We start from the raw sequence: 12,685 nt of genomic DNA, 5'->3' as shown, positions 1-12,685 counted from the left end.
CATTAGGCCATGCTTTACTAGAAAATTTCGTAATTCCTTTCTTAGTAATTTTGTTCGTTTGAGTTGAACTAAAGTCACTTGGAGAGGTCAGCTGGAAGTGGGCGTTTTTTGGGTTTTTTTTTGCTGGGTGCTTTGAAAAGATTCAGTGTTTGGAGTTAACTATTAGAAACTAGTGGAGCCCTGGGCTTCATGTCTGAATTGCCTGCCTACATAGTAATACCTTCCCTGTCTTGAACTTCCTCCTGCAACGTCTCCTTTCTGATCTCCGCCCCAGGTCTAGCTTGTTTGTCCCTTAACTCCATTCCTTGAGTAGAAAGAACATCTGGTGCTTTCCCAGTTTACGACGCCGTGCTGGAATAGTCAATTTCTAGGGATTTTACAGGCTGGCCCCAAAAACAGTTTGTTCCGAAGCAGCGACGCCAGGGCCGAGGGACTCGCAGCGAGACCCGAGTTTCCAGACTGCACCGCCGCCCGTGACCTTGAGCGAGCGCCGCCGGCCCAGCTCCTCCCGGGTGGCTTCAGGGCACTGCTCAGACTAGACTTTGGAACCGAGGGGGTGGAAGGGAGTGGGGCGGGGGGCGGGGGGAGGCCTCATAAGCAGACGAAAACACCCAGCAGCTCGAAGGGAGTTCTTTTTCTTCTACTCGAGGCGAATCCTTGTCATTCTTGAGAGGCGGGAACCGGGTGGTTAGGAGAGGAAGGATGAAAGGGCTCCAGACAAAGCGTGAGAACTCAGATGGCGAACAGCGAGCATGAGTGAGAAAATCGGAAGGAGGGAGGCCGAGGGCCCACAATCCGGTTAAAAATAGAACCGCATCCTCCGCAGGACTCGCTCTTTCCAGCTCCACCCTAGGGCCGGAGCCGGGCCAGTGACTCGGCTCCGTGAGATGGCAGCGCGGTCACACTCCTCCCCTCCTCCCGGCCCCGGAGACTGGGGCGGGGGCGGGGCGTCGGGCCGGCGACGTCACCGCGCTCCCCGCCGCCGCCGTAGGGGTTTTCGCTGACGCACAGGCCCCGCCCCCTCGCTCCCTCCTTCCCTGTCCGAGCGCGCAGCGGAGAGGAAGCGTCAGTCGGCGCACGGCGGACCTGTCTGCTTTTCTGTGAGGAGCTCGCTCGTTCCTGGGAGCCACGCAGCCTCCTCAGCGGTGGCAGGAGCGACGGAGAGCGCCATCAGCGGGCCCTCGCGGCGCCCAGCCCTCGCGCCGCGCGCCCCATTTGCCCTCGGACTCGGCCTTACCCGCCGCCGGCGGAGACGTGGGGCGACGACGGCGAGCGCCCCAAGCAGCGTTAGCCTCGGCGGCCCGCGGTCCTCCCTCCGCCTCCTCCTCCGCCCCCCCTCGCTTCCCTCCTCCCACTTCCCGAGCTCCGGCGTGTCCAGGCCACGCTCGGTGCCGCCGCAGGAACAAAGAAGTACCCCGCGGCGGCGGAGGTAGCGCCCCCCTCGCCTGAGGCTCCTACCTGCTTCCCGCCCGCGGCGGCGGCTCCAGGGCGTCGGGCCAGCTCGTCCGCAGGCCTCGGCTCGGTCCCGCCGCGCCGGCGTCGCGCGCCAGCCTGACTCCTGCGCTGCAGCCCACGCACGGTAGGTGGTGGGGAGCTGGGGGCGGGCGCCCGGCCGCTCGTGCTGGGTCGGGGCTGGGGGGGGGGACCTGGTCGCCGCGGAACTGGGCGAAGCCGAGCGCGCCGCGGATGGCGGCGTCCGGGGGAGGGGAGCCGGGCCGCCGGCTCAGGAGGCACAAAGACGGGGCGTCATCCCGTCGTCGTGGCCCGGCGCCCTCGCTCCAGCGCAGGCGGGGAGACAATGCCCCTCGTGCGGCCTCCGGGCTTCGGGCCCCGGGTCTGCCTCGCCGTGGTCCCGCCCGCGCTCGGCGGCGGCGCCCGGCGTGGGCAGCTCAGCCCGTGGAGACAAAGGCGGTGGCGGCGGCCGCACCCCCGGCCCCCGCTCGCCGCCCCCCCGGCCCGCCACGTCCTCGTCCGGGAGCCGTTCAGGGTCGGGGGTCGCCGCAGGGACGCGGAGTGAGGGGCTGGCCTGGCCTGCGGCCGTGCTGTCGTGCATGACTCAGTGGTTTTGGGAGAAGGCCCTGCTGGGCTTGGCGGAGTGAGGCCTGTGCTTGGCGCGGGGCACGAGGGCAGGATGGGGGCCCACGGGGACCGGGCTTGTTCTACAATTACCCGGGACGTGGGTGAGGGGGGCTTCTCTGTCGTCACGTTGGAGTTTTCCCAGTGTCGCTGCTTTGCTCGCCCAAGGTCCCTTTCATAAAAGCAGTGGAACACCTTGCCCTTTGTTTCGTGCATTTCGGCGGATGAACGTGAAATTCTTTGCCCCCTTTCAGCTCACTCCTTGGAGCTGTTTCGGGGAAAGGCCCGGGTTCTCTTGATTGATTGCCTCCCTCCCGAGAATCGGGTCTAAGCACCCACACTAGTGGAAAGGAGTATACTGGTTACAGAGCCCCTAGTTCTAAACCTGGTTTTCAGGCAATTTACAGGCTTTAAAAAAAAAAAAGCTAAATGATTTTCATTTTACTCATCTTTTAAAAAGGAGGATTTCAGAACAATTTGAATTAGTAAAAATAATTGCAATTTTATCTTTTAAGTTTTTTCTTAAAGGTACACCAAGAGGGATTTGTTGTTGTTTTGTTTTTCCCTATTTTCTATCAGGCCTGATAGTAAGCCTAGAAAGGAGCTTTTGAAAAATCACACTTATCTACTCCATTTGGCAGGGGGAACTGAGATACGGAGAGTAAGGACTTACCCAAGGTCACTCGTTTAGTTAGGTAGGTTAGAGGCGAGAACTCGGGTGTCAACTCCGGGTGAGTGGGCATTCTAAACATCTGTCAACATTGTGTGCACCTGGAATAACTAAATCCCATAGGTGTAAAAGGCCTTTTTTTTTAATTATATTTGAGGCTGGAGAATTTTTCAGTGCATGCCCAGGTTTTTTGTTTTTGTTTTTTAAGCTATGAAACCAAAACTATAAAAATAAGCATTTCAGCTATACCTGGTAGAGCAGGCACGTGAATGCTCAAGTTTCTACCAACTTTAAAAGTACTGAATAGTAATGGTACTGCATGTTTCCAAAATACTGCCAAGTAGTAAAGAACCACGGTACCTAAGGGCAACTCCCACCCGTACCCCCCACCCCCAAATTGCCACTAAACAGGAGGATTTTTCCTGTCCCCGTGCTCTCTACTGTGCTTGGTTTTAAAAAACAGCCCTGACCATTTTGCCTTCATGAGTGATTAATGAAGCTTGCATCTTCTAGATTGAATTTGAGATTGTTCTCTAACCCTCCCTACATTTGAAAATACTGTAACAGCTTTAATGGCATCTTTCTGTCTTGTTTTCTTCATATATTAAATGCATGAATGCCGCATCCTTCGTTCTTGTGGTTGTGTAGGAGTTGGCAAGCTCTGGGATATAAATAGAAGCTGATTTCAGAGGCCCCTGTTGACTAGGCTTTATGTGAGAGCCTCCATCCAGCTCAGCCTGTCACATTGCAGCCTTGTGACAGGCTGAAGCCCTGGCCCATGTGATCTAAGCTTCTGAGAAATATTAAGGCAAGCTGTGCACATGTAATGGCATTTAAAAGCTGGCTTTCTAGGGTGGAAGGCAATCTGCAAGATGAGAAGCGATGTAAAAGAATAAAGTCTTGGTGTCTCAGTTGAAGGCTGTTGATAGTGGTTTGAACGTAGATGTGTTTTCTGAAGAAGGAAAGATGGAGTACTGTGCATGTCGAAGTGGGTGAAATCATTGGAAGAGAAAGAACTCGCCCATTTAATTTATATAAAACAAGATTTTAAGAGTTAGATTAATGTTAATAATGTTGGTTGGCTCATTTGCTTTTAAAGTTACTGTCAAATGAGACTGGAAGTTGATATAGAAAGTGTGAGCTAGCATAATTCTTAAGCTGGGTTCAATCAGGGAATGGCCCAACTTTTTGTTCAGGGTAAAGATTTACACACTTTGCGTTGTGGGTATGCAAATAAATACATAGTATTATTTGAAGCACTTTTAGCACGTATGCTCAAAATTTAAAAAACCCAGCTGAAAGTGTTTATTAATAAACTTCATAAGTGATTTTGAAATGTTTACACTACTCTGCTCTAAAATGAGTCAGCTAAATTCCACTTACTATTTAAAGAGACAGTGTCAGCTAAATTAGTACTGTTTGAGGTTGTGGATCTTGGTCACTCCATACAAGCTTGATAGGCTTGAAATATTTTCAAGCTTGAAAATGGTGCCTTTTTTGCTAACAAAAGTAAAGATTACTGTCATTTAACTGGGGAATAATTGTCAGGATTCTGGCCAGATCAAAATTGATTAGTTTTCTTCTATCCGTTTTATAATTTTATTAATAAAAATTGCTAATACTTGCTACAACATCATTTTTAATAACTCACTAAAGAGTATTCTATGTGTGGTAGCTGGAAAAGGCTATATAAAATTCCAGAAGATGACAAGCTCCAGCTTGAAGTACTTTTCCTGCACTTACTTGAAATGTTAACAACTTAATAAATCGTAACTGACCTCCATTATCAAAATTAAGGTACATTTAAATGACAGTGACCACAAGTTAGAGCAAGTGATATTTTGATAAAATACTCTCAAATATGCTTTTGTACATTCATACATATTTTAAGATGACATGGAAACCCTCACATTTTTCTTAAATGTGTATTTTCTCTTAACAGAGGAAAATTTAGAAATTTAGCAAACTATTACTATGTTTGTGCTAATTTTAACAAGGCTCTGGAAAAGGAAGAGTATTCTTGCTGTATGAAGGTTTTTTTGGTAGCCTAGCATTAAGTATTAACCATTACTAAAGGTTGTGTATTTATATTGCTTTGCTTTCTTTTGTTGAAATAGAGTTTCAAGTGGTTTCATTTTCTGGTATGAGAAAGAGAAGCGCTTGTTAAAAGTTTAATGGATAGAGCCTTTGGGTGAGAAATCTATGGCCGATACTTTGTGCTTTAACAGGTTTCTAGACACTGACTTTTAAAGTTCTCAGACCCAGATTTCACACCTCAAATGTAGAACATAAAAGCTTAAGCAGTTGACCCCTGAATTCTTAAAGAGCTTCACTTGTTGGTGCCAAGGTAACAGGAAAGGCTAGATGATCTATATACCAGCCCTCTCTTCAGTGGGCTATAAAGGTGTTGCAACGTTTTAAAAGCACAGATGCTCTGCCCCATAGCAGAATTGTTGAATTACTAGTGGGGCCCAAGTATGTTCGGGTATTAGTTTTAAGAAAGTTTTAGAGCTACATCAGATATACATCCAGTTAAAAGAACCACTAATAGAGCTTCAGAATAAGTAATTATGATTATTGTAGGGTTTTTTTCCATTTGCAAGTTCCGTTTAATATATTTTTAACTAATGTGCAGGAGAGCAGAAAGTGACTTTAAAGATATCAATTGCCCAGATTTATTTAAACATAATTCTGATATCAGGCAGAGTGACCTGTTCAGAAATTAAAACAATAGTGACAGGTGCAATAATACATTTTAGTGTTTAATAGTAGACTTCTTTGTCCTTAAAGAATGTTTTGTCAAGCTAAAACACAATTCCTTTCATCGCCTTTGTTTTATAAAGGCAACGAAATATTCATAATGGGCCTTTGTTTAGAAACAGACTTGGTGTTTAAAATAACAAAGGTATGCTGGTGACCCTCATACTAATTTAGTGATTTTATTTTGGTTGCATGTTAGTTTCTAAAATTTTGTTTCTTTTTCTTTTTTTTTTTTATAGCAGAAAAATATGGCTCAGGAGACTAACCAGACCCCAGGGCCCATGCTGTGTAGTACAGGATGTGGCTTTTATGGAAATCCTAGAACAAATGGAATGTGTTCTGTTTGCTATAAAGAACATCTTCAGAGGCAGCAGAATAGTGGCAGAATGAGCCCAATGGGTAAGTTGTTTCCAAGGAAAAACCGGTTTGAAGAACTGGTGAACAGAAAACATAGATCCAAGAATTGGGGCCTAAGACTGAGAGAATCGATGCTGAAAGCCCACGGAGAGAAGACCTGATAAAAGCTTGAAATTAAAGCAACAACCCAAGTACTTGGCATAACTTCATCAGAAATGAATGACTATCTACAAACATCTTTTAGCTTTTTCATTTTACTTTTTGAGATTTTGTTTCATACTTGTGTATACTGGATATGACTTTTTAATGCATATTTTTGTTTGGATACTCGCTTAAGTATAGGATTCTGCAGCACAGTGAAAGTGCTTAGATCGCTAACCTAGTTAAATGCAAGTATTTGTTACTTACTGGTCTTGATACTGAGTGTAGTATTGCTTTGTTTCTTACAAATCCTTTTTTTAAATAGGGACAACTAGTGGTTCCAACAGTCCTACCTCAGATTCTGCATCTGTACAAAGAGCAGAGGCTAGTTTAAACAACTGTGAAGGTGCTGCTGGCAGCACATCTGAAAAATCAAGGTAAGATTGAGCATTTCAGGGTTTTTATGATAACACAAGAAGGAAATAAAAATATCTATGCTATCTATACAATTATAATTATGAACATTACTATATAATAAGGATGTTAATATATCAGATGCCCTTGGTTTTGTATGAGTTGCACAGTCAGGGATTTCAGTATCTTCATATATGATCTTGTAGGTCATTGAGTAAAGATACATACTGTAATGCGCTCCATAACACCCCCAAAGATGCTGTGTTGAGAATGCTGTGCTTTTATTTACTTATAATTGAGGTTTAGGGATTGTAGAGAGAGCGGCTCCACAGACTGTACTGTAATGCCACACAGGCATTTTGGCAAAACTGACCCCTTTTGCCCTTAAACAAATTACAGGCACAGCTCAAAACTCTAGTTGGCTATAAAAAAAAAGTGACCTATACAGATATGCAGCCTTGAATTGATGAGCCATTTATTAAATTGCTTTCTTCATTCTCAACCATTTGTGCTGGGCATCCAATATCTTTTTAAAATTTTAGATTATTTAGCTCCATTTCATCATGTTGGAAATAATATATAAAGCTGAACTGACAACTTATCTCACAAAGAAGTACCCTTAACATCTTTAAAAATGTTTGCTTGAACTCAAATAGAAATGTGCCTGTGGCTGCCTTGCCTGTAACTCAGCAAATGACAGAAATGAGCATTTCAAGAGAGGACAAAATAACTACCCCGAAAACAGAGGTGTCAGAGCCAGGTATGCTTTTTGTTTCATACTAGTTCAGTTCTGGACTTGGCAGTATGAGAAAGGGTTGGTGGGGGGATTCGTTCCTTCCCATTGAAGGACTAGAGAGAGAGAGAGAGCTATAAAATGCAGGCCAAGAAAGAACCACTATCTTTAAAGAGTGTAAAATAGTCACTCTTTACTCTCTCCTTTCTTCTCTCCCTTCCCCAGCCCCCCAGTATGCCACACCTACAAATCAACAAAGTTTATAAGCTGGAGGCTGGAAATGTTAAGAATTCAATGAACTTAAAAGGTTTGCCATCATATTTTAAAGGTGTCTAAATCATTAGAGAAGCCATCGTTCACAAACCTAGAAATTCTATAAATTTCAAAGCTGTGAAGAACCATTTTATAATCAAAAGCAGTAACTATTCAGTCTTGATGTCAGTATTGCAGAAAATATTCAAGCAACAGAACATATTGAACATTAAAATAAACTTTCAAGTTGAACTGTAGGAACCCATATTTTGTGGGAGCTTAAAACGCAGTATGGGAAGATATGTTTGGTTTTCATTAGATAGTGACTTTGAGTCTTTGCTCAACTTACGCAGTGCAACCAGAGGTGCTCTAATGTGCCAGAAAATTGACTTGTTTGAATGACCTGTGCTAGGCCTACAACAAGGAGCCATGTAGTCTGTGGTGCATATTGTTTATTTTTGATCAATTCATTATTTCCTGAATGGAACACAATATGAAACTTTATTGTGAGGAAATAAGTGTCAGTGGATATATAATCTGCTTTGGAGGCTTGCTTTTGCTACCATCATATAGCCAAGCATGGGTGAACTATATCAATCTTAACTTGTGAAGTTTAGGTGAAAATTTTTAAGTTAGGCAGGTGAATCCATTTTTGGTATTTTGAAATAAGTTCATCCTTCTGAAAAAAACTGACCAAATTAGTATGTATGTATGTGAGGCTTTTGTTCTGTTCTTTGTTTTTTTACACAAAATTACTCTGACCTTGGAACAGTACCTTTTGGGTTAGATCTGTAGTTAGTCCTCACATTTATTATTTCTTAGTAGGCATTCTGTAGTTCACTGCTTCTTTTCCTTTTCTGTATCGTTTTTCTTTTCTTAACCCCTTCTTGAGAACCACTGTTGGGTTTTCAGATGTGGCCAAGGAAATGGCTGTCACCCCTGCCCACTCCTCAGCTATTCCCAAAGATTATTCTTTTCCATCATACCATCAGGAAAAAATTATATTGAGGTTGTCATAGTAGATTTTTAGCATAAGTGATAGGTGGAATATTCTGTTAGTCTGGATATATTACTAATGCAAATGAGTTATAAATTTGGGGAGAATTGTAAGAGTAAATTGGCTTGCTTTTAAAGTTTGGGTTTATGCGAATATTGCTGGCCTATTTAGGCAGTACTTTTAGCATTGCATACATTAGTTTGCTATTCTTGAGGTGTGGATTAATATCAAAACTCAGTTTATAGTGCTTCTGGTATAGCTGAATTTTACAAAAATAGAATTAAATTTGGTGTTTTGTTTTTAAATAACTAGTAGTAACATGGGCTTTAATCCAGTAGTCTGTAATTTTACCTTCATAGTGATAAATTTTGTTGTCATGTGTGAACTAAAACTTTTAAGCCCTAAGGAGGTGAAACAGACTTTTTACTGTACATCATATCTCTCAATTTCATACCCGTTTCAGATAAGTATCACAAAGTAAATGAAAGCTGTGCTTTAAAAATTCTTGTTTTGCCTTTAGAATCCTTAGTAGTTTAAAATCAAAACTTCCCAAGTACTTACATTGTCCTAAAGATATTTGCTAATCTTTCAAAAGAAACTGTTTAAAAAAATCTTTTAGATTTTCTACGTAAGACAATATAAAGTACTTTTTAAAATGGCAAATAACTATTGTGAATTTTTTAGGATCTGAAACTAGTGATTAATGATTTGGGTTTTACTTGTCAAAATATGCCGGTTTTATCTAAGCAGTCTTTTCTGTCAGTGTAAAACGAAAATGACTTCTTTTTTTATAGTCAAGTACCTTATAAGTTGGCAACTTTATTTGCTGAGTAGTAATGAATTTGAACAGCCCTCCTAATTAAAATGTTAACATTTAGGCACTTGCAATATGGCAAAACTGAGCATATGAACAACATCTCTTTAAAAACTTAGAATTAAGATTTTGTTTCTCAGTACAAAGTTAAGAATGAGTTCAAAGGAATTTGAGTACAGTGATCATTTTACAAAATTTAGAGGAGCGAATGGCATTAATTGGCAAGAAGTTCTCAGACTTGAAAGTGCTGATATTAAAGTATAAGATTCTATTTAAAGTACATGTTTTTAAGAAAGGCTTCTTAAACATTTTCACTAAGAATCTTACTGTTTCTTCTAAAAAAAATTTTTTTTTACTTAGATAATTGTCAGCCAGTGAACTCTTGACAAATTTCTAATTTTTACCCTTGTTTTTCAGTTGTCACTCAGCCCAGTCCCTCAGTTTCTCAGCCCAGTACTTCTCAAAGTGAAGAAAAAGCTCCTGAGTTACCTAAACCAAAGAAGAACAGATGTTTCATGTGCAGAAAGAAAGTTGGCCTTACAGGTATTACAGAACACATTTATACATGCATGTTTTATGACTAGGGTTCAACAAGGATCTCCTGGTTACTCCCTAAGCGGCTGGTGGGTCTTAAACATAAATCATGGCCGATTTTCAGGAAAAGAAAGTTTCTATTTCTAATGTGGACTAGAAAGGGGGATAGTGGAAAGAAGCTGAATTTGATTTCCTTTTGTCTCCCTAATCACATGAAACCCTTTATTAACTTCAAGCCTTATGAATTCATCTCCTTTATTGGACTGATAAAAATTTATCCCTTTTGATTCTTTCGTTTGTTCTGCTGGGGAAAACGTAACTGAACCTGAACAATAAGCACCTACTTTGAGCCAGGCACAAAATAATCTAGATACCTTTTGTTTCCTTTCAATCTCAACTTTATGGTTGTGTTTCCCTGGGTTTCACTTGAGGAAACATTACCCAGTTAACATGGTAGGAGAAGGACTTGAATCTAGATCAGTCTGATTCCAGAGCCTGGAATTCCTGCCCTGTATTATATCTGCAGCAGTTTACGGAACAGTTATTTGAATTTCTCACATGTCAAAAGATGTTTAAAAGCTCTTTCACAATTTGAAGTGATAGACTCTTGTCTTTCATGTTGCAAAGAACCATGAAAATCTGGTTCCTTTTCTATAGTGACTAAAGCTTTTTTTTTCCGTTTTAACTACTGCAAGTTCCCAAGTGACTCTACTTCCTCTCGTGTGTGCAGGGTTTGACTGCCGATGTGGAAATTTGTTTTGTGGACTTCACCGTTACTCTGACAAGCACAACTGTCCATATGATTACAAAGCAGAAGCTGCAGCAAAAATCAGAAAAGAGAATCCAGTTGTTGTGGCTGAAAAAATCCAGAGAATATAAATTACTACTTGTGAAGAGACTGAAACTTTGTTTTTATTTTAATATATCGTAGGAAAACATTAAAGAGCAGATGCATGGCCATTTTCCTTTGATGTTCTCCAGAGTTTTACTTTATACTTGTCTGTCTTATAATTGATATTTTAGGATGTTTGGGTGTTTGTTACAGGCAGAATTGGATAGATACAGCCCTACAAAATGTATATGCCCTCCCTTGAATAAAATTGGATGAAAATCTGCACAGGAAATTGAGTTATACAGATAAATGGGACAAAATTTAGTTCCCACGTGCCAAACAAAATACATGAAATCTGCATGTTTGCAGCATATCTGCCTTTTGGGAATGTAATCAAGGTATAATCTTTGGCTAGTGTTATGTGCCTGTATTTTTTTAAAAAATGGTACACCAGAAAAGGACTGGCAGTCTACTTCTACCATAGTTAAACTTCACCCTGTTAATTTCCACAACATGTTCTTTGGAAGCAGGAAGAAGGCTATAAAGAGGACCAGACCTTTCTGTGAAACCAGTATTTGGTGCCATATGTAAGCCTGGCTAATTGCTCTTCTAAAAGCTGTCAAATAAGACATTCTATGAAAGGTAAACATCGCAACTGGTTATCATAAGAGTAAAACCATCAAGCAACAGGGTCTTGAGCTACCACTGAAGCTTATTGTGCTGGCCTGCACCAGAAGACGTCTGCATTACTCTCATTGCTAAAAATGTTGTGTAGCACAGAACTGCACTAGGATTAATTTGTTTACAAGAAGAAATTAAAACTCTACGTTTGGTTTTCACATACAGCGGCTCTATTGAATAACATGCATCTGAATTTTAAGTTGCAAAGGTATCTATCTGAACAGTTAATTTTTCATGTGCATCTTTTGTTGAATGTTTTGGTTCAAGAAAAAGTGTTTAAAGCTTTTTTTAAAAAGACTTGAGTTCTTAATGTAACTACCCTTCTGCATGGAAAATCATAATCAACATGGCTGCAGTAGACTTCTTAGTGGTATCCAGCACCACTTGCAGAGGGCTGCTTTATCATATTAATTGTACTTGGATGTAGGACTCTAGTGTTCTTGGGTGTATTGCATGGGCTGCATTATCTACAGCATTGTACAATAACAACTAGAAGAGGCAGTATACTTCACTGATGCTTGTCTGGTAATATCACTTCTGTGTTATAATGGAAGGTTTTCTGTGATGTATGAAACTTGTGTTTTTTATATATAAATGAGTATAGTTAGATTAGTGTTGTGGTAATGCCTGTTTTCATCTGTAAATAAGTATGTACACGAGGCACTACTTCTGATTTATTGCAGTGTTCAGTCCTAGTTTTTACTTTTATTCTTAAAGCATTCACAGTTTTGCTTTCAATTTTATGTACCTTAGTTTGGAGTTAGATCTGCAGATGTGTACAGATAGTTCATATTTATGTATTGCACATACTCATGCTATCCAGCATTGATGCTATATTGTATTATGTAAATAATAAAAGCCATGTACAGAGGGAAACTTCCACTTGTTCATTGGGTTTTTAAGCCATAGTTAGAAATCCTACAGGGGGATAATTAGAAAACGGATACAAAGAAAACTTTCTAGTTGCGTATGTAGACTTTGCATGGCTATTTTGTAATTTTTTTTTCCCATTGCCATCCCTGAAGTGTGTTCAAGTGAGAACCATGAGGTGAGTTTTGTGAAACATCTTCAAGTATGGTACATACTAGGTAATTTGTTTTTGAATAAATGAATAGGCACTTTTAGGATTGATAATCTTAGCACTTAAGAGAAAAATGAAATTTGAACAATTATGGCTTATCTGCCTTTTTTTTGCTTTGCTTTCTAGATGATACTTTAGGCATGACAATTTGTGTACAAAAACAGGCATAGTTTTGTTTTTTTGTGTGTTGTGTAGAGATGGGTACACGGACTTGGTCTTTGCAGGTGCCATGTGGAATAAATAGCAAGGAATAACAGTGGCGATCTGACTTTGCCCGTAGGGTAGCTGAAGCCAAGAACACAACTATGGCTTCTCAATGATTAGAGTTTGAAATGGAAATACT

General features: G+C 41.3%; 2 protein-coding genes across 9 annotated transcripts in view; one reads left to right on the top strand and one right to left on the bottom strand.

The window, feature by feature from the left end:
* Positions 1-1,574, bottom strand: part of TMC1 (transmembrane channel like 1) — a 312,031-nt gene extending 310,457 nt beyond the window's left edge. For all 8 annotated transcript variants that reach the window (XM_081067289.1, XM_081067284.1, XM_081067290.1 and 5 more), the window contains exon 1: positions 1,459-1,574. The gene's annotated coding sequence lies outside the window, so the exon portion shown is untranslated. The remainder of the gene's footprint in view (positions 1-1,458) is intronic.
* ZFAND5 (zinc finger AN1-type containing 5) lies at positions 264-12,137 on the top strand. Its single transcript, XM_081067297.1, has 6 exons — positions 264-1,579; positions 5,746-5,905; positions 6,330-6,441; positions 7,075-7,178; positions 9,632-9,757; positions 10,479-12,137. Exons 2-6 carry the CDS (start codon positions 5,755-5,757, stop codon positions 10,625-10,627), a joined length of 642 nt encoding a protein of 213 aa, XP_080923423.1. The 5' UTR covers positions 264-1,579; positions 5,746-5,754; the 3' UTR covers positions 10,628-12,137.
* The last annotated feature ends 548 nt before the right edge of the window (positions 12,138-12,685 follow it).

Source organism: Rhinolophus hipposideros (genome assembly GCF_964194185.1).
Source record: "Rhinolophus hipposideros genome assembly, chromosome: 11".
Lineage (NCBI taxonomy): Eukaryota > Metazoa > Chordata > Mammalia > Chiroptera > Rhinolophidae > Rhinolophus > Rhinolophus hipposideros.
Note: the sequence above shows the minus strand (reverse complement) of the source record. Positions and strands in the feature narration are given on the sequence as shown.

Excerpts from the sequence above, each read along its gene's own strand:
- ZFAND5 (XM_081067297.1), top strand. The coding sequence starts at position 5,755 with ATGGCTCAGGAGACTAACCAGACCCCAGGGCCCATGCTGTGTAGTACA. Across the intron at positions 6,442-7,074 it reads AGCACATCTGAAAAATCAAG|AAATGTGCCTGTGGCTGCCT; the intron begins GTAAGATTGAGC and ends GAACTCAAATAG. Across the intron at positions 9,758-10,478 it reads AAAGAAAGTTGGCCTTACAG|GGTTTGACTGCCGATGTGGA; the intron begins GTATTACAGAAC and ends TCGTGTGTGCAG.